Source organism: Rattus norvegicus, chromosome 16, assembly GCF_021556685.1.
Source record: "Rattus norvegicus strain SHRSP/BbbUtx chromosome 16, alternate assembly SHRSP_T2T, whole genome shotgun sequence".
Taxonomy (NCBI): Eukaryota; Metazoa; Chordata; class Mammalia; order Rodentia; family Muridae; genus Rattus; species Rattus norvegicus.
The window spans coordinates 38656119-38677500 of record NC_141549.1 but is presented as its reverse complement, the minus strand read 5'-3'; the positions used below and the strand labels follow the sequence as shown (position 1 = coordinate 38677500).

General features: G+C 41.2%; 2 protein-coding genes and 1 long non-coding RNA gene across 5 annotated transcripts in view; 1 reads left to right on the top strand and 2 right to left on the bottom strand.

Annotated features, from left to right (window-relative positions):
* Erich1 (glutamate-rich 1) overlaps positions 1-21382 on the bottom strand; it is a gene marked incomplete at its 5' end in the record, with an annotated part of 52793804 nt that overhangs the window by 44986863 nt on the left and 7785559 nt on the right.
* The window catches only part of Galntl6 (polypeptide N-acetylgalactosaminyltransferase-like 6), a 1235193-nt gene that overhangs the window by 64257 nt on the left and 1149554 nt on the right, over positions 1-21382 (bottom strand). For both annotated transcript variants that reach the window (NM_001436575.1, NM_001135756.2), the window contains one exon: positions 5294-5515. In NM_001436575.1, coding sequence (NP_001423504.1) covers positions 5294-5515 — 222 coding nt within the window. The remainder of the gene's footprint in view (positions 1-5293; positions 5516-21382) is intronic.
* Positions 1-21382, top strand: part of LOC148000523 (uncharacterized) — a 44574-nt gene that overhangs the window by 8391 nt on the left and 14801 nt on the right. Inside the window, exon 3 of one of the 3 annotated variants that reach the window (XR_015639797.1) lies at positions 18587-19732. The exons of the other annotated variants lie outside the window; for them this stretch is intronic. This is a non-coding gene — a long non-coding RNA (uncharacterized LOC148000523). Of the gene's footprint in view, positions 1-18586; positions 19733-21382 lie in introns of those variants that run through there. 3 annotated transcript variants of the gene reach the window in all.

Below are 21382 nucleotides of genomic sequence, written 5' to 3'. Positions count from 1 at the left end.
TAGAAACATTTAATTTCCAGTATCACTCTTCATTTAATATTCCATACATCTGTATAATTAAAGTAAAAACAAAATGTTCAGAAAGGAAAGTTACAAACTAAGATGAAGAAGTTATAATTATTCCTTAAATTTCATGAGCCAGAAACGTATATATTTAGTGTATAAACATATGCCAAATACAAATATGTATATTATCACAATGAATAAAATGCATGGGTTTTCTCTTTCTGCTTCCTATTCTTAATGTGCCAATCTTAATGGCATATCCATTGTTACTTATGTGACTGTTTAAACTTAAATATTCTCAAAGTTGGCATTTCTTTTAGAGAAAAGTTCTTTCTTTCTCTCTCTCTCTCTCTCTCTCTCTCTCTCTCTCTTTCTCTCTCTCTCTCTCTCTCTCTGTGTCTCTCTCTCTCTCTCTCTCTGTGTGTGTGTGTGTGTGTGTGTGGTGTCTTTTCTTCTAGGACTGGCTCTCATGAATCCGAAGCCACCTTTGAACTTTCTGCTTAATCCGAGAGAACCTCAGACTTTCGATCCTCTTGTCATTACTTTCCGAGTTCTGAGGTATAGAGGCCAACACCAACACATTCCATTTCCTTGGTGCTACAGACTGATGTTACGACTTCATGCATGCTCAGCAAGTAGCACATCAATTGGGTTGTATTTTCAGGCTAAGAAAAGAGGAAAACTTTGATGGACACGTTTATAGATATCATGTGTAACAGACGAAAAGGAAGAACCAATTAATTTGAAGCACCTTGCAGTCCACTGTGACTGGAGACGACTTGCTACCATTTGGATACCCAGCCATGCTTCATGCTCATCTGGGAATATTGAATCAAAATTACCTTGAAAGACACCCTAGAGTGTCTTTGCCCATTAGAACCACTGAGGAAAATCCCTAGTAAAATTTGAAAGGGTAATTCAGTTTTGTATTATCCTTACATTTTTCTTTCTTGTGTTGAGCTCCACAGAGTTAGATTAGTACAATGTACTAGCATTGCTAGGGAACAAATGATAAGTTATGTCAAATCTAATACATCCAGAATGACTGATTTTCTTGGGACAAATGCTTCACTTAAAGATCTAGCTTGATGATATGCAGTGTGTGAGTGACAGAATGAGAAGCTGTCAAGGGGACAGACAGATGGTCTCATTTTGCAACTTTCCCAGTTGTAGGGGAACTCTGGGGAGCTGGTCTGACTACTCCCAAGAGGATGCTAGGGGGTTGTTCCTTGTGCGGAAACAGCATAGGCTTTTTATCCTCACATCAACAGCACAATATAGAATATGTTTGAAAGAGGTAACATCACTTTGGTCTTTGAGCTGAAGCATCTCCCCCTGTTGGACTGCCTTTTCTGGAAGCTAATGAAGGAGAATTTGAAGAACGTTGGTTACTTAGCAGGGAGAAGAAGCAAGCAAGTTAGGAGTCAAGAGTAGCATCCTGAAGCAGTGAAGAGGAGAAGGGTCTATTTAGGGTACCCACTTTATAAATATATTCTGCACTTCAGGGTGGTATCCATCTTGGGAAGACAAACAGTCAATGTGGTTTCAAATTGAGATGGATTTTTGAAAATGAAGATTTAAAAAGATTTTTTTATACAGTTACAAGATGAGAATGGATGTGCCAAGATTGGCCCATTGAGGGCAGTGAGCGGACACCTTTTAAAAGAATCTGTACCACTGTTTGGAGACAATACCCTTGTCTATTTTACATCTTTTATTCTCTCTTACATATGTTTTTTAGGGTTCTGAAAAGCTCTTCTTGAATTGTAAAGGAGTACTATAAATGACTTAAGAAAATTCATGAATTCTAAAGAAGGGAAGGGAAAAGGAGAATAGGAAGTTTTTTTTTTTTTAATTCCCATCCTGACACAGAAGAGACATTTCATATGTCAGTGGTTTAAGAATGGTTTTCCACTTTAAACCCGTTCTCATCCTGTATGACACAGCATCCTGGAAAAGCTTGTTGCTTCTGTTTGAATAGCACTAATGGGTGAATGACTTACATGGCTCAAACTCCTGTTTAGTCTCTCTGGGTCCCATCACCTGCCCTGATCCCTGCCTTTGTGAAACAAAAGATGGGTTGACTTCCAACAGGTAATACTCAGCAGTAGTTGTGACTTTTGTCTCTTCTGCTTTTTAAGTGAGAGGCTCTTAGGAAGAGTCTGGAAACAAATGGAATTTTGAAATACAACAAATACACGGTGTAGTGATGGATGCTAGAGAGTAATGGGGGGCTGAAAGGGAGTTTCTGTGTGTCCATGTATGTGTCAACTACTGTAAATTTGGATTAGCCTGACCAGGGAATGTTTCATTGAGCTGCTCGTTCTTTTGAGTTAGGTCCTAAAGAAGCTGATGGGAGGAACTACGGACCTTCAGGGAGGGGCTATAGACCTTCAGGGAGAAGCTACAGACTCTTCAGGAAGAGTCCCAGTGGTAGAAGCTGCAGTGTAAAGGCCATAGAATAGAATTGCATTTGGCACACTCGAAAACTGGTGGGGGTCACTGTGTATAGAGGAGAATACACTAGGGCTAGTACGAGGTGAAGTTGGAGGTTATGCAGGAGTGGTTAAGTTATTTGCTTTCTTTCAATTTCTACTCCATGTTAGGTGGCTCATAACTACCAGCTCTGGGGGCATTGGACACCCCTGACCTATGTGGGTGCCTGCAGTCATGTTTATGCACTGAGGGGGAACACACACACACACACACACACACACACACACACACACACACAGAGAGACACACACACACACACACAGAGAGAGAGAGAGAGAGAGAGAGAGAGAGAGAGAGAGAGAGAGAGAGAGAAAGAGAGAGGCCTACAAAATATTTTGAAATGGGGCATGGCCTGATTTCATATCCTTAAGTGGTCTGTGTTGAAAATAGTCTTCAGGGTAGACAGAACCAGAGAATGAACTGGGAGACAGCTGAGAGCCATTTTTGGTCTGTAACACATGTTCACGAGCTGTGTCCCAACAACCAGAACCAAAGATTGCCTAATGGCTGTGTGCACAGAACCAGGATGGTATAGAGAAGCAGGTGGCAAAGGGTTGCATGTGTGAGCAAGACCATGAGTTTCCTACTTCTTGACCCAGGACTCCCATAAGAGGTCTTGCAATTATGGTGTTGTTGGTTTGTGGTTCTTTTCTGTAAAAGACCCAGCGTCTGCATTCCCCCTTTCCCTGTTCATTAAACAGAGGCTGACTTACTGCCTTGCTTAGGAGTTAAGTCTGTTTTAACAATCACTTTAAAGCTTGTAGGATGTTACAAAGCCCTCTCAGATACTGGACTGGATCCTGGAAAGGAAAGAGACTTTGGTAAAAATCTGGGTTAAATCTAAATAAACTCTAGTGAGTGTCGTCCTAGTAAGGATCAGTTAGCTTGATGATGCACCAGCAAATGTAATAAGTATCAAATGCCACTAGTACAAGCAGTTGGGAATAGGAAGCATCTGAACTTTCTATGTTATAATCACAATGTGTATATAATCAGAGTTATTCTAAAATAGGAAGCTCATTTTAAAATAACTCCCAACCCAGACGCAGTCATGCACACCTGCATGCCAGGCCGCAGGATCATGACTTGGAGGTCAACCTAAGCTACATACAAGAGATCCTCTCTTAAAAAATTGGCAAGACCCACAGACCACATGAAGCTCAAGAAGGACGACCAAAGTGTGGATGTTTCAGTCCTTCTTAGAAGGGGGAAAATATTCACAGGAAGAAATATGGAGACAAAGTTTGGAGCAGAGACTGAAGGAAAGGTCCTCCAGAGACTGCCCCACTGGGGATCCAGCCCACATACAGTCACCAAACTCAGACAATATTCTGATGCCAAGAAGTACATGCTGACAGGAGCCTGATATAGCTGTCTCCTGAGAGGCTTTGCCAGAGCATGACAAATACAGAGGTGAATGCAGCTAGCCATTTAACTGAGACTGGGTCTCCACTGGAGGAGTTAGAGAAAGGATTCAAGGAGCTGAAGGGGCTTGCAACCCCAGAAGAACAACAATACCAACCAACCAAAGCTCCCAGGACTAAACCACCATCCAAACAGTACACATGGACAGACCCATGGCTCCAACTGCATATGTAGCAGAGGATGGCCTTGTTGAGCACCAATGGGAGGAGAGGCCCTTGGTCTTGCCAAGGCTCAATGCCCCAGTGTAGGGGAATGTCAGGGCGGGGAGGTGGGAAGTGGGTGGCTGGGGAGGGGGAACACCCTCATAGAAGCAGGGGTAGGGGGATGGTGTAGGGGGTTATGAACGGGATTGTAGGCGTGGTGCGCCACACCTTGTTTACACGTCTCTGAGGATAAGCAGGCTTTTGTGCATTCTAGACAAGTACTGTGCCAATTGGGCCCCATGGCCAGCCGTTCGTCATTTCCCGGTGGACTAAGCAGCTGTTGTTCAGAGCTGGGTGACCATAGTAACTAGGTAATGTGATCTTAAGCAGATTCCAAAACCAAGAGAGAAAAGGCTCCTACACAGCTCAGCGTTTGCCCTTGGAATCCTCTTCTAAAGACAGGTTTAATTGCTAGGCTAAATCCATCCCATTGGGTTCAGCCTTCGCTTCCATGCATTCATTCCTAGAGGGCAAAAATTACAGAATCAGTACTGAGTGGGCAGAGTGTGGAATAATCCATTTTATTCCCAAAGACGTGTGTTTGAAATCTGGGGCCCGAGGCTATCTGGAGCATGAAGAAGTGAGGTCAGAGTGCTAACAGGAGAAAGGTGAGTGCTCATGTAGGAAGCAGTGTGGCTTTACCTTCCTTGCCCTCCTTGCCCGTGGTACAGGGTACACTCTGGGTAGGTAGTCTGGCCCACCATTGCTTTGTCCTTGCATATATAAACTGGGAATGAGGTTATTTTATGACAGTGAGGGCCATTCTTGCATCCCATGACAAGTTGTATCATATCAGATACCTGATCATGCTTCGTTACAAGATGGTGTTTTCATTCTCTATGAGCTCCCGTGGCTATTCTGCCAATTTCAAGTTAAACTATTTTTGAGGCATATTTAAAAAAAAATCCATATGAAGCCTCGGCAGTATTCAGTAATTCTTGGATGGGATATCGAGCTCTCACTCTCTGAAAGGAAGTTAGGCACTCACTTCTCAGGGATGTTTTAAATTAACCTGCTGGGCTGATGGAGAAAAGAGGGAGGTTTGGCAATCACTCTCACTTCTCAGGCTGTGAGGAGGAGGGAAGGGTTTAGTTGTCCCTCCCCACCTCAGAGGCGGTGGGAGAGGGAGGACAGGCTCTCACAAGTAGGGAAGGTCTCCTCACCTCACCCCATGCCGCAGGCAGGGGCTCGACCGGAGGGTAGTACTTCGGCACATCCCAGGCCACCGCAGCCATGAACCATTTGAAGTCTTTGCACTTAAGTCGTTTCCGCAACTCCTTCTGGGCAGAGATGTCTCCGGTGGAGAGGTGCCTGTACTCTGGCCGCCGCTGGTAAATGTACTCAGCAAATTCATCCATCCAGGTCTCAGCCACGCGCTTCAGGTTCTGTACCGCAGAGACAAAGAAAAAAAAAAAAAAGGACAAAACACCAAGTTATTTATTGGTTTCTGTGCCCAAAGGAAAACTTTACCTGCATCAGAAACCGAAAATCAGGTATCTGCAGGCAGCACTGGCTGGTAGATTATTAACAGTGAGAGTTTTCATAATGGTGAGGAGCATGATGGGATTAGCCCGTGGCCTAGTGCACATTCTGCTTCCAGCATGTGGTGCAGCTGACAATATGCTAATTAATTATCAGAGCTGGCAGAGATTCTTCTCACAATTATGGCAACTTCCCTCCTGTTATCTAATGATGACTTACACTTACTTTACCTTTAAGACAATCAAAGGAGTTGAAATGGGAGAGAATGGAACTCCCGTAACGGATCTAATTGCTCAAAACATTTTGAGATACAGGCATTTTGGAAGGAACAGGGATGAATAAGCTATTCTTCCTTTCCCCAACTGTAGATATTAATAAAAAAAAAGCAAAAGGAGAAATTTCTTATACTGTGACATGACACCAACGAGAATTTATAATTTACTGTAACAGAAAGCAGAAGGGAGGGAACTATCAGGGGCCAAGTGCTTCCTCGGGTGAAGGAGTCAGGAGACTTAACATCAGAAAATGATCATGTTCCTTAACGATTAGAAGAGATGGGATTGAGTGTAGGAATCCCAGGGTTTGTTTGTTTATTTATTTATCTATTATATAGAGACAGAGCCTCACAATGTAATCCTGGCTGTCCTGGAACTCGCTCTGTAGACCTCAACCACAGAGATCTGCCTGCCTCTGCCTCCAGAGGACTGGGATTTAAGGTGTGTGTTCCACAACGCCCAGCCTGGAAGACCATGTTTCTGTGGGTTTTGGAGTTGAGCAAGTTGGATAGTCACATTGAATTTCAGATTCTAAACCTGGGCACAGCCACAGCAGTGTGGGGGTGGTTGCATGATGGAGGGAAGTAGTTTTAAAAACTACTTAGAATTAGTACATAGCAGCTATTATGAAAGATAAGCTGTCATTATGAATCCTAGGAAGGATTCAGGATGGGGAATTGAAGAGCTCAGGTGTTGGCTGGCTACTATAATGCAGCAGTTCCCACGGTCTTTGAGAAGGAAGCAGAATGGAGATGAGATGTTCTCTGACATCCCTTCGAGTCCTATGGCATTAAGTGATAGGCAGAACAGCTGTGTTTGTCTGGGAGGTGCGAGCTTTGATCCCTTCATCTCTACAACAATTTTTATAGGCTGATGTCCCATGGACTCAGGTTATTGCCTTTCTAGTTTAGATTCTTTATTTTATGGGCTTGGTTTGTGTGTGCCTTGGCCTGATCCACTTTCTCATTTGCTCCAAAAATGACTATAATGTGTGGGGACTTCAATAGGATCCCAACCTAGGTGGTTAGAGTATATATTAGTCTCTTGATCTTAAAGAATATGGAACTTAATTCAGACATGAATCCTGAGGTCTGCTGCAGATACCGCTGTATCTTATTCCTAATGTAATACACTCTGCTCCACTATCTTCAGTTAGAGCACTAATCTGCCTTTGTCCTCCCTTCACATCCTACTCTGACTTCATGGCCATGCTTTCTAGATAGTGAACACTGGGCTGGGCTCAGTTAACACAGCATAACGAGCAAGGAGAGACACAGACACCGTTCTGATTTCTTGGCTTCCTTGTTTTCTAAGATGCTGGTACATAGTAAGGTAGACTGTGAAATGACATTGAGATTGTAGGAATTATTTGGTGACATCCCACTTGCTTTGGTTTGCTTCCTAATACCCCACCAGCATTGTCTCACACGTGTTTCTTTCTTCTCTCTCTCCAGTGAGCCTTGACAGGCACCACTACACCTTGTTTTGTGCCATTGCACCCTTCACCCCTGACTCTGTACTGCACAATTCATTAAGGGACAGGAAAGGAAGCAGGAGATTTTTTTTTTTTTATTAACTTGAGTATTTCTTATTTACATTTCCAGTGTTATTCCCTTTCCCGGTTTCCGGGCAAACATCCTCCTAACCCCTCCCCCTCCCCTACTTTATGGATGTTCCCCTCCCCATCCTCACCCCATTGCCGCTCTCCCCCCAACAATCTAGTTCACTGGGGGTTCAGTCTTAGCAGGACCCAGGGCTTCCCATTCCACTGGTGATCTTACTAGAATATTCATTGCTACCTATGAGGTTAGAGTCCAGGGTCAGTCCATGTATAGTCTTTAGGTATTGGCTTAGTCCCTGGAAGCTCTGGTTGCTTGGCATTGTTGTACATATGGGATCTCGAGCCCCTTCAAGCTCTTCCAGTTCTTTCTCTGATTCCTTCAACGGGGGACCTATTCTCAGTTCAGTGGTTTGCTGCTGGCATTCGCCTCTGTATTTGCTGTATTCTGGCTGTGTCTCTCAGGAGCGATCTACATCCGGTTCCTGTTGGTCTGCACTTCTTTGCTTCATCCATCTTGTCTAATTGGGTGGCTGTATATGTATGGGCCACATGTGGGGCGAGCTCTGAATGGGTGTTCCTTCTGTGTCTGTTTTAATCTTTGCCTCTCTATTCCCTGCCAAGGGTATTCTTGTTTCCCTTTTAAAGAAAGAGTGAAGCATTCACATTTTGATCATCTGTCTTGAGTTTCATTTGTTCTAGGCATCTAGGGTAATTCAAGCATTTGGGCTAATAGCCACTTATCAATGAGTGCATACCATGTGTGTTTTTCTGTGATTGGGTTACCTCACTCAAGATGATATTTTCCAGTTCCAACCATTTGCCTACGAATTTCATAAAGTCATTGTTTTTGATAGCTGAGTAATATTCCATTGTGTAGATGTACCACATTTTCTGTATCCATTCCTCTGTTGAAGGACATCTGGGTTCTTTCCAGTTTCTGGCTATTATAAATAAGGCTGCTGTGAACATAGTGGAGCATGTGTCTTTTTTATATGTTGGGGCATCTTTTGGGTATATGCCCAAGAGAGGTATAGCTGGATCCTCAGGCAGTTCAATGTCCAATTTTCTGAGAAACCTCCAGACTGATTTCCAGAATGGTTGTACCAGTCTGCAATCCCACCAACAATGGAGGAGTGTTCCTTTTTCTCCACATCCTTGCCAGCATCTGCTGTCACCTGAGTTTTTGATCTTAGCCATTCTCACTGGTGTGAGGTGAAATCTCAGGGTTATTTTGATTTGCATTTCCCTTATGACTAAAGATGTTGAACATTTCTTTAGGTGTTTCTCAGCCATTCGGCATTCCTCAGCTGTGAATTCTTTGTTTAGCTCTGAACCCCATTTTTTAATAGGGTTATTTGTCTCCTTGCGGTCTAACTTCTTGAGTTCTTTGTATATTTTGGATATAAGGCCTCTATCTGTTGTAGGATTGGTAAAGATCTTTTCCCAATCTGTTGGTTGCCTAACCACAGTGTCCTTTGCCTTACAGAAGCTTTGCAGTTTTATGAGATCCCATTTGTCGATTCTTGATCTTAGAGCATAAGCCATTGGTGTTTTGTTCAGGAAATTTTTTCCAGTGCCCATGTGTTCCAGATGCTTCCCTAGTTTTTCTTCTATTAGTTTGAGTGTGTCTGGTTTGATGTGGAGGTCCTTGATCCACTTGGACTTAAGCTTTGTACAGGGTGATAAGCATGGATTGATCTGCATTCTTCTACATGTTGACCTCCAGTTGAACTAGCACCATTTGCTGAAAATGCTATCTTTTTTCCATTGGATGGTTTTGGCTCCTTTGTCAAAAATCAAGTGCCCATAGGTGTGTGGGTTCATTTCTGGGTCTTCAATTCTGTTCCATTGGTCTATCTGTCTGTCTCTGTACCAATACCATGCAGTTTTTATCACTATTGCTCTGTAATACTGCTTGAGTTCAGGGATAGTGATTCCCCCTGAAGTCCTTTTATTGTTGAGGATAGTTTTAGCTATCCTGGGTTTTTTGTTATTCCAGATGAATTTGCAAATTGTTCTGTCTAACTCTTTGAAGAATTGGATTGGTATTTTGATGGGGATTGCATTGAATCTGTAGATCGGGAAGCAGGCGATTCTTAAGGAGGCTCCTACTCTGTGATGGAACCATCTACCCCATGCATATGTGGAAACTATGCGAGAGTCTTCAGAGTCTTTCTAACTCTTGTATTTGACATTTCTATAGGAAGTGCTTTTGTAACTAGTCTTCAGACAACTTTAACAGAAAGATTAAAAAGCACAGTGGGCGATGTGGATAAATCTGGATATTCAAAATTGACCTTAGGGTATAGCTCTGACTATACCCGAATTATAATAAAGAACAAGAGATATCTGATATTTACATATTTTATGTCTTTACGATGAATGAAAATAATCAATAATTTTGTAGAAAACAAAGAAAAAGAGGCAAAGAGGCAATAAGAAAGAAACTTCATGAAGATATACATATATATGCCTTCTAATATAATAGCTTGCAAAAAGGACTTGCCATGAAGGAATCTATTTTGATTTGAATAAAAGAGTAGTTTTAACTGTAAGCACCAAAGGTGGATATAAACAAAAACAAACAAAAACACCTCTTCCCCCCAAAAACTTTGTTATAATTTATATAGGAGGTGGGACTGAAGGTGTAGATATAGCAAGAAACTATGCCCTGGTTAGCATCATGTACACATTCTGATGATATGAATTGCATATTATATGTATATATGTATATGTCTCTCTGTCTCTGCCTCTCTCTGTCTCTGCCTGCCTGCCTCTCTCTCTCTCTCTCTCTCTCTCTCTCTCTCTTACACACACACACACACACACACACACACACAAAACAGAGCCCATGTAATCCAAAGCTTTTGGTGTATCATTGGGGGAACATATTTTAAAAATCTGTATTCCACCAAGTTGGAAAATATAAAAGAAATGAATAATTTTTTATATAAGTCAAAGTTAAATCAAGATGTAATAAACCATTTAAACAGACCATAGCACCTATTGTAATAAAGGCAGTGATCAAAAATCTCCCAACAATACGAAGTCCTGGCGCAGATAGAGCCAGTGGAAAATTCTGTTGGCTTTTCAAAAAATATTTAATGACATTACTCCTTAAATTATTCTTCAAAATTGAAACTAAATTACATTTATTAATTCTTCTTATGAGGCCACTGTTAACCCTAATCCTACCAGTAAACTTTTTTTTAATTATTATTATTAACTTCAGTATTTCTTATTTACATTTCGAGTGTTATTCCCTTTCCTGGTTTACGGGTCAACATCCCCCTAACCCCTTCCCCTCCCCTTTTTACCAGGAAACTTCTTTAGCTGGTAAAACCCTTTTAGTGAAGTAGCAGGACACAAAATTAATAAACAATAACCAGTAACCTTTCTATAAACAAATAACAAACATACTGAAGAAGATTTCAGGGAAACAGTGCCATTCAGAATAGCCTCAAAAATATATCTTAGGATAACTCTAACCAAGTAAGTGAAAGACATTTACAATAAAAAAAACTTTAAGACATTGAAGAAAGAAATTGAAGCAGACATCAGAAGATGGAAAGCTCTCCCATGCTCAGGGGTGGGTAGAATTAACGGTGAAAATGACTGTCCTACCAAAAGCATGTATAGATTCCCCATTGAAACTCCAACACAATTCTTTATATAAATAAGAAAAATAACCAGCTGTTGACTTTGTATGGAAAGCACACACACACACACACACACACACACACACACACACACACATACACGCACGCACGCACTCACACCACTAAAGTTACTACCACCACTACCACTACCACCACCCCCACCCTACCACTACCATCACTGAAAACAACAGTGGCAACAAAGCTAAGCCAATTCTGAATAATAAAAGAACCGTTTGAAATATCTCCACCTGATATTTTAAGTTGCATTACAGAATTATAATATTGAAAATAACGTGGTATTGACATTAAAAACAGAGATGTTGACCAATGGCATTAGATTGACATTTAAAAAACAAACAAACAACCCCCCCCCCCAGAGAATCCAGGAATACACACTGGAGAAAAGACAGTATCTTCAACAAATTGTGCAGGCCAACTGGAAGGTTACACGTAGAAGAATGCAAATAGACCCATATTTATTACCCTAAACAAAATTCAACTCTGAATGAATCAAGAACCTCAACATAGGACTGAGTCTGGTCGACGGAGAATGAGGTAGGCTTGAACTCTGAGTAGATTTTCTTGCTGGAGGATGTGGTGGTTTGAATAGGCATGGCTCTGTAGACTCACATGCTTGAATTCTTGGCTCATAGTGAGTGGCACTCTTGGGAGATATGACCTCGGAGTAGGTGTGGCCTTGGAGGAAGTGTGTCACTGTGGGGGAGGGCTTTGAGGTCTGCTATGCTCAAGCTGCACCTAATGTGACACAGTCTCCTTCTTCTGCCCGTGTATCAAGATGTAGAACTCTCGGCTCCTTCTCTAGTACCATGTCTGCCTGCTTACCCCCGTGCTTCTTGCTATGATGGTAATGGGCTAAAGCTCTGTGAGCCAGCCCCAATTAAAAGATGATTTTTTACAAGCGTTACCATTGTGTTTCTTCACAGCAATTGAAACCTTAACTAAGACAGGGGGTGGGGGGGCCTTCTGAAGAATCAGGGAACAGCCACAGCTGCCAAGTCTTTGAGTTGACTGGCCAAATAAAAATCACTCCAATAACAATACACCGTGTTAATTTGTGACTGCAATCGTTACTCAGTACTTAGCATTTGGAAAAATATTGGAACTACAGCTGAAAAATGTCACAAGCAGTTGCAAGCAGAGTTTCCATGGTCTTTTTATAGATTGTAGCGTGAATTCGGCTGCTCCAGGAAGTGGTTATACTCACATGCATTAAAGTACACTAGCGTGTTTATACTGAAGCACAGATACACACGATCAAATATGCGGCGGTAATGGAGAGGGTGCGAAGGCAGATTTCTCACTTAGGCATTCATAGCTATGTAAATGTGCAAAACCATGAAAGTGAGACATCCCAATAATGTCTCTTGCCAAAGAGCCCTTGCCAGAACTTTCCCATCTGCCTCTGAGATAGAATGAATGTTGATGATGGCGCTCATGTGTCTCAAACATAGCTAATAAGAAAAAAGAAAGCAGAAACCTTGTAGATCAAGAAAGAGTTCTAGACATGCAATAAGTCTAAGCCTGAACTCCCAGAACTGAGACATAGTCTTACAGACATGGAGACAGGTATTACTGGTTGGTTCGTTTGCATGTTTGTTTGTTTGTTTTTCGAGTCTGAAATAAAAGTGCTTTGTTCTTCAATTACATGCTTTTGCTTGTCTCTGGATTTCTGTGGATTCCTAGGGTTAGGGTAGGTGCCGTATATACAACCTTGACTTTTCCATTTAGGTTTTCAGATCTTTTTTTCTCCTGCTGATACCTTGCTTTCTCTTGCTCACTAACCCCTCTGAGCACTTGAGTGGGGCTCACAGGCAGTTCCTCTTTCAGACACCCCATCAATAGCTCACCCGGGTGTGAATGTTTATGGAGATTTTCATGCGGCTTTCAGAGGTGATGTCCCATGCAGTGACTGGTGCCCCGGAGTCTTTACAGATCCATGGGTTTTGACAAGAAAGTCTTCTCTGACCAGAACTTCCTCCTTTTCCCCTGTTAGCTTTGTGTCATCATGCCCTCCTTCTCAAAACTTCCTTCTGTCTGCTCTGTAAGGCTATTCATAATTTCCTTCTTCTTACCCGGAATAGCTGGTCAGCTTTCTCATTATCGGCCTCTACTCATCGTTTTCATAGACAAAGTCTCCATTCTAGGTGGGTAGCCACACCTAAGACTTTGCCCTGTAAGCGCTGTCCATTGTTTAAGACATTCCCCAAGGCATGCTTTACACAGTTCTTCAGTTTTATTCTTTACTATGAAACGTTCTTCTCATTCGGACTCATTTATCACTTTTTAAGATTCGGCAGTAGCTCTTCTCCTTTCTCCCCACCAGCTCCTCTTCTGCCTCAGCATCTCTCTTTCTTAAAACTTTCTTATTTCTCCCCATCAGGGTTGCCAGGTAAACTACATGATGCGTAGTTAAATATTTCTTCCCAATAAACGAGTAACTTAACATTGCCAGTGTAATTAACCTTTGCATTATTAATATTGTATCGGGGACGCTTAGACTAAAAGCTATTTGTCGTTTATCTGAAGATCAAATGCCACTGAGCATCTTGCGTTTTTAATTCGCTAAGTCTGGCAACCCTACTTGGTGATATACATAGTCTGATTATAGTACGTACTCACTCCATGTGCAATTCATCAACGGTATGCGCTGAATCTCATAATCTTCATGCTATTGCCAAATCCGTCAGGAGAATGTTTTGCTTCTGTGGAAATTATTTCAGAGTCTTTGGAAGCCGCTCTCTGCCGAGAAGTCTGGTGTAATACACAGCGGCTATAATAAGACACGCAATCCCTCGCTTTGCTGGTTTTAACAGGGGAACTCCTGCTGGCTCTCTATGTGGGAAGCAAGCAGGGAAGCAACAGCAGAGCTTAAGGAAACAACCTGCATAATTGGTAGCTAGAGGCGAGGACTCTGTACTGCTACAATGGTCTGTGTGGGGAGTCCACTAGCCAAAGTCTGAAAGCCGTAGGCGGGGCCTCCTGCCTTTGCCACATTCTGTTTGGTCAAGTAGATGGGAGACAGCGCAGTCCCACTCATTTGGAACCCAAGAGGTTTTCATGTGCTGGGAAAATAAGCAGCAGAGAAGTTATTTAACAGTTGCTGCAGATAAAAGAGGCGTGTGTGTGTGTGTGTGTGTGTGTGTGTGTGTGTGTGTGTGTGTGTGTGTGTGTGTGTTTCCTGCTGCAGGGTTTCCTGTTCTTGAACGAGAAATGAAATCAAAGCTGTTATCCATGTATCTTTCATGTCCTGACGGATGTGCTGTTTCTCCGGCACTTTTCTATTATTCCTTGTGTCTTACAACCTGCTGTCTTATTTAGCCTAACCTGATATTAATTTCTGTGTTGCCGACATACTTATTAACACTTATAACACATTCAGCTCTATTTAGAGGTGCTTAGAACTCAGATTTTTCTTTTTGAGCTATCCAACACTAAGTATTTCCTTAATTCTAATGCCTATTGGCCCTTGAATTGGTATTTTGCCCTGAACATTAAATCATATTTCTATCCCAGTTTGTCAGAATGATTTGTAAGCCCGACTGTTCTTTGTTGCACAGCATTTGAAAACAAAGTTTCATTTCTCCTGCTGGCTCATCGAACTGCATACATCTATCTGCTCATTCTTGTTGTTGTTGTTGTTGTTATTATTATTATTATTATTATTATTATTATTATTTTGTGCAACAGCTCTCCTGTTCGAGTATTCTATGGAAACAAATCCTGCTCAGTTTCTCCGTGTATTATTTGGGAGTCAGTAGCCACAGCTGTCCCATGTGTTCGTTTTATTTGGACCAATTTCACCTTAGTCCAATGCCTCCATTTCTTCCTGCATGTTGTGATTATTACATGTTCAGTTGTGTGACCCCAGTCCACAGGCTGTACCTGTGTCAATATTACACTATTTAATTACAGCAAGTTGAGTCATAGATTCCTCCCTCTTCCTATATATGGATATGAGAAGCTGTGTCTGACGGGTTTTGCTAGATAGCACTGGTTTTGGGGAGAGAGTTATTTGCTCACAGTCTTTCCTACAGCAAGGAATCACACACACCCCCCCTATGTATGCAGGGATCGTGCTTTGATTTGAATGCATTTCTTTGTCTCCTCTTTGATACCTAAGAGGGCTGTAGAGGCTCAGTAATCCCCCACCCCCAAATCCCTCTTATCATGGATAATATGATAATGCCATCAGGAGTACAGCACATAAAAAACGAATCTCTCTAAGTCACCCACAGCCTCACAACAATTATTCACCCCACTTTACTTTTGTCTAACCTGAAAACTTCTTTGAAGTCAGTGGGAAGCCTTCAGTACCAGGAGAGGAAGTTAATCCAGTCCCACATAAGAGGCTTCTCTGACAGGCAATTTCTCCTTCCTTCAGCAAGCTGCATAAGCTGTTCGCAGGTAGTTACATGCCTTGGTTGCCTTGAATAAGGGTTAGCTTTTTCCTTGAATTTGTTTCTATTATATTTTTGTCTGAATATTTTAGATATTTATAAAAATTTTAGCACAGCAATTGAGACAAGACAGTAAAAAAATATCCATGAACAACTTAATTACATCTCTTATTACAAAATTCTAGTACATTGAACTTTACAAACATATTACTAAAGAATAACTTTATGCCAAGAAACCATTACTTCAAAATGTACAACTTGGCACACCATTAAATATAGATTTATTAGAGAAAATTTCCTTAATAATTTAGTGAAATCACTATCAAATGTTTCCCCTTGCCACTTTGACAATTTACCCCAGCAGTGAGGGACAGTAAGACCAAGCTACAGGCTGGTTAATCAACCATATCTTCAGAGAAAATGTTATAAAGACAGGAGGACAGAAGACAGTATTCAGAATCACTGTGGAGACATGATGGATGGGACAGCATAGGAAACTGAGAATCAGAGTTCAAGGACATACTGGAAGACACATGAACACCTTGACTCAAACTCTCGCTCTTGCCCTCCCTCTCCCTCCCCCCCCTCTCACACACACACACACACACACACACACACACACACACACACACACACAAACAAACACACACGAGTAACCTTTGAGGTAGTACCTCCACAGTTTTTAAGGTTCCAATTTGTCACCTGAGTTCATCTTGTCTTTTAACAAGACTTGCTTGGGAGACCGAAGACTATTTATTAAGAAGAAATATCTAGATTAGTTGTGTTTGACCACAGATAACAACAGAATTACCCTAATAACTAAGTTATCTAAAACAACATTCAATGGTGTGCGTCAGGAGCTTTGGAGTAAGTTGGCTGGGGAATCTGTTTTGTCCAGTGTTGAAAGTTCTTCCAAGGTGGTTTTCTTCCACACTGATGGCTTCTATGTGTAAGAAGACTCAGTTTGTGATTCGAGGACCCTTCTGGCTTGTTAACTGCTTTTGCTAAATGAGCAACAACCACAACTAAAAACTAATACCAATGATGAAAACTTCACAAGAAAATAAGCAAGAGGTTGAAATGCTTTCTAGCCCTTAGCCTTGTAAGGGAAAAGAAAGTATGGTAGGATAAAAGTAAATATTTTTCTAGTTTCTACTAATTTTTTGAGTTTGTAGTTTAACATTTTTGGGTGACTAAGATTAATGGTAGATTATTTTGGAAATATTGAGAGTGTTGAGAATTAGAAGCTGTTGGTACTGTTGAAGGAAGAGCATAAAAACAAGTCTAAATTCTAATATACATGACTCAGGGTGAGGAGCTGGCCCCTTGGCTAGAGTGTACCCAGGAATCAGAGTTGCTCTGGAGGACTAAGATTATCCCAGAGATAGTATGCAGGTGGAAAGTTCTGCCTCCTTCCTGAGTGGTGGTCATGGTCTGTCTTCTCTAGTGGCTTCCCGGGCAGCAGAGAGATATGCAAGATACAGAGATGTGTGTGTGTGTGTGTGTGTGTGTGTGTGTGTGTGTGTGTGTGTGAGAGAGAGAGAGAGAGAGAGAGAGAGAGAGAGAGAGAGAGAGAGAGAGAAGCTGTTATAAGGCTGAAGTAAACACTCAAGCAAAGGGAGGCCACCCTACAATGTGCTACAGCACTCAGTTCGTGGTTAGTGGGCCCTATTTGATTCCCCATAATTTCAAAACAGGCCGAAAAATACTACTATGTTTCCAGGCACTCATCGAAGTTTTCTCAAACCAAATAAAGTATCTGTCCAGTGATTAGGTTGCCTGCGAAATTTTGTTTCCCCCAAATACTTTTTTAAGAATTGTCCCGTCAAACTCACCCAAATGCCACAAAAATACTAGCAGGCATTTGACCATTTCTCAGTTGGCAGTTTACCAAGAGTAAAGTGCCTGCTCACCTCCCCTGGCACTGAAATGGAGACACACTTATCCAAGATGGAATTCTTGCCATGAATTAATAAACCATTGGTAACAAGGAGGCATAGATGGGAATAAAGAAGTAGAAGCCTCAAGCTCAGTGGCATTGTGCATTCAAACACCTCATGGGATGAGGCTAATTTCACAAAAAGCGTTCCTCCCCTCCACGTGCTCACGTGGCTTCATGAAGGATTGGAGTCCTGGAAGCCAAATTTGTAAAGCATCCAATTCTAGTTGTGAAGGTTGCATATTTGTTTATTGAAACTGTGCTGTACCAAAATAATTTATTTGCTTAAATTTCAATGGCTTAATTTTGTAGCAGCAGGGGCCTATTTTGTCTGAGAAAACTTTCTTCTTTCCAGATCTCCAGTGGAGTCGAGATTGCAGGAAAATGTTCATTGCTAATGGGGATAATGACTAAAAACACAATTATAACTCCCTCTCGACTACCAGTCAGCTCACCTCATAGTTTGCTTTCTAAGTGCTTTAAAGGAAGCAAGCTATCTAAACGCTAAATAACTACACAGAGTGCCAAAATGCTCTAGTTGGAGCAAGAGTAACCATCACAGACTAGAAAACAACTAGAAAGAGAACATAGGCATGTTCTTAATTTTATTAGGAATGACAAAGCAAAATTAATCATTATGTTAGCCAAGGATTATGTATGTATATATAGCTACAATTAAAATACAATCTTTATTCAACAAAATACCCTAGTGAGTATAAACAAAGCTAAAATGAAGTGTTGGCAATCAGTGTTAAGTCCTAAAATGCTGAACATTGTCCTTACAGCCTAAAGACTGTTTGACTGAATTACCCACTTTACTTCGCATACTTGGAAGCATTTTTCCAGTTGACTCACATGTTGTAGCAGAGCTTGAACTTGGGAAAGCACCAGGAACTATTTGAGCCAATTAAAATGAGCAAAATGGCTTAATACTGGGAAGAACATAGCATTCGTGGGAAAAATAAGGTTCAAATAAATAGGAAGAATGTAAACTGAAGGACAGGTTTGAGAGGGTGTAGGGGATGGTGAAATTTTAAAATAATGTATTTACTACTTTTTATGACATGAAATAGCAGGGGACTATTTATGTCAACCTTTTACTATCTTACTTTTGCTTTTTAGGGTATACATATATACGAAAATTCCATGCATTGCCTACACATTGCTTTAAAATCTGTATAGAACTATGAGTTGAGCAAGGATGGCAACAGTGGACATTCCAAACTGGATGGAGAAAGCCGCGAGGCCTCAAACACACACAGAGAATGACGGGCAAGTGAGGAAAGCTGGTCGCAGAACAGGTGGCATTATCCAGGAAATGGCTCATTGTTGCTTATCCTGTGCCAAACGGTCAGCCTGAGAACATACACATGAGGACTACTATACAGGCTGAACAGATTATATCTGGGAACGCACACACAAATATATATGTGTATATTAATAATTATTTAAAAAAGGGCCAATAATTTGAAGGAGCAGGAATATCTTGGCGGTTCTGGAGGGAAGAAAGGGAAGGGAGAAATGCTATAATTATGTCACAATCTCAAAGAGATGCAGAGGATAATGCATTATTCTATTGTCATTTGTATTCACACAAACGGAATAGGCATTTAGACGTCCTTGGGTTGGGAATTAGGAGCAGTTGGAAGTCAAACAGTGGAGAAATAACTTGTGTTTCATGTTTTCCTGGTTCCTGATGCCATGCACCGACACTGTTTCATGTTGCACAAGCATCAAATATCCAGGGTTCAAGACGAGTGCAGGATGAAGGGTGAGGGTGAGAGCTCCATCAGGGTTGCCTACCGTGTACTTGTCTCAAGCGTAGGGAATGCTGTAAATGAGGCACCACTATTTTACATAGGAGTCTGTGAACTCATGGGAAAAGTGCAATGCTATTGGTTTAAGATAATGCTATATGCATTTCTGCCTGGAACACAGTAAATAAAAACACAGTAAAAAGAAACCAAAGCAAAACACCTGGTAAATATTTATTGACATTTTTTTGAGCCCTCTTAAGTTTACATTTATCTTTATAGCATGCAATGGTATATATCACCACAGCTTAATGATTTATTGAATCATTACTGACCCATAGATTTGTAATTTAAATTTTAAAGAAAGGTATCATGGAGAATAATTGAAGGGTCATTTATTGAAAACGTCTTAAATCCTTAAATAAAAAAAAGTTCATCTTTAATAGAAGGTATTATTTTAATGGAGACCTTTCTATTTTTATATTGTGGTCAAAATAAAAGAGCTGAAAGTCCTAGATGGCAGTCTGTGAATCATTTTGAGTCCTCGCCACCAGTACAGGGCAGCCTTATTACCCTTTCTGTTACAGTGGAAGGACGAGTTGGGGGATGGTTATTATCTTCAGAGGGATCACTACTGCCCAGCAGAGCTCGCCATTTACCGAGGCCGAGTCTTGGGGAAGAACCTGTCATTTACTGCTTTCTGGGAGAAAGCTTGCAATTGGCCGCCATGCCCCTGAACTTCCTGATAGTTCAGACAAAGCTTCGAGAGCAATATTCAGAAGCACTGGCTGCTGTCTAAGGCTGTCACGCCATGGCCCTTATTCAGCAGGTACCTTTGTGAGAATAAACTGATTCACAGCCATTAGGGGAGAAAGGTCAATCTGTGGAAGCTGAGACTTCTCATTTATCATCCTACTGTACAACCTTGTTGGCAATTTTATTCTCAGATATCAAACAAGTAATTTTGGGCTTGTTAATACCTTTTGCCAACTGATACAGTAGTTCAGACACGAACAAGCAAGGGCTGTAGATGTGAGATACTGTGTTTTGTCTTTCGCCTAGATCAGACAGGCATCACTGATAACAAAACCAACAAAAAAGTGTGTCGTAATTGACTTGGGGTGGTCTGGCTGCTACCCTAAAATCCTCCATCCCTTCCTCCTCTGCACGGCTCTCCCTACATCCAGCGATTTTAAGAACTTTTAAGAATTCGAAGGGTATTTTAGAAATTCCTTCTAAAGCCAGCAGACTTGTGTATTGCCAGGGAGACAGGCATCTTTGGAAGTATATCGAGAAGACATTTCCTAGCTTAGATAATCAAACAGCTTTTCTCTTTCAGACTTTAAATTTACTCCCCATACCCATGGGGTATAACAACTGTAGGATTTTCAAGGATCTTGCTACTCATGTGAAGAAGTCTTATTAAAGTAAAATGTGCTCATAATGTGTACATATGTGTTTTTATGGGACCACTAAACAATCAGTTAGCTAGGTTAGGGCTAGTGCTCTAAGCCTGTAAACTAACACTCCAGGAGAAAGAGACCAGAGGAGTTCAAGGTTATCCTTGATGGCACAGTGAGCTTGAGGCCAGTCTGGGCTATATTAAGATTTTGTCTTAAAAATAAAAAAAGAAACAAAAGTCAAACAAACCAAAGCAACACCTTCCATTGCTCCAAATCCCATAAATCTATGAAGTATATACATCTATCTATCTATCTATCTATCTATCTATCTATCTATCTATCTATCTATCTATCTATCTATCTATCTATCTGTATGACATTAGATACTATACATGCAATATATTATCTCTTTTATTAAAGCATAGGTCCAGTGATAATATACATGAAAAGTGTTTCCAAATAATCAAACTATGGTAAATTCAGATCTCATTCCATGGTGAGTGATGATTCTCTCTTAGCCTAATGGTTAGTGTTCTGGTGACTTTTACAGATAAACTGTTACCTAACTGCCATAGGTAAGAGAGGTTACAACTTCTGTTTGTCTTGCTCTATACTAAAAGCCTCAGAGATTAAAACTGTGCCTAACACAATCAGCATATTTTTCTTCTAGAAAGAAAACATTAAAGGGAACAGTAAATATCCTTGCTGGAGCACAGACACCAGGCAAAATGTATTCTCTAGAACTGGTGCTCCCAGAGCCC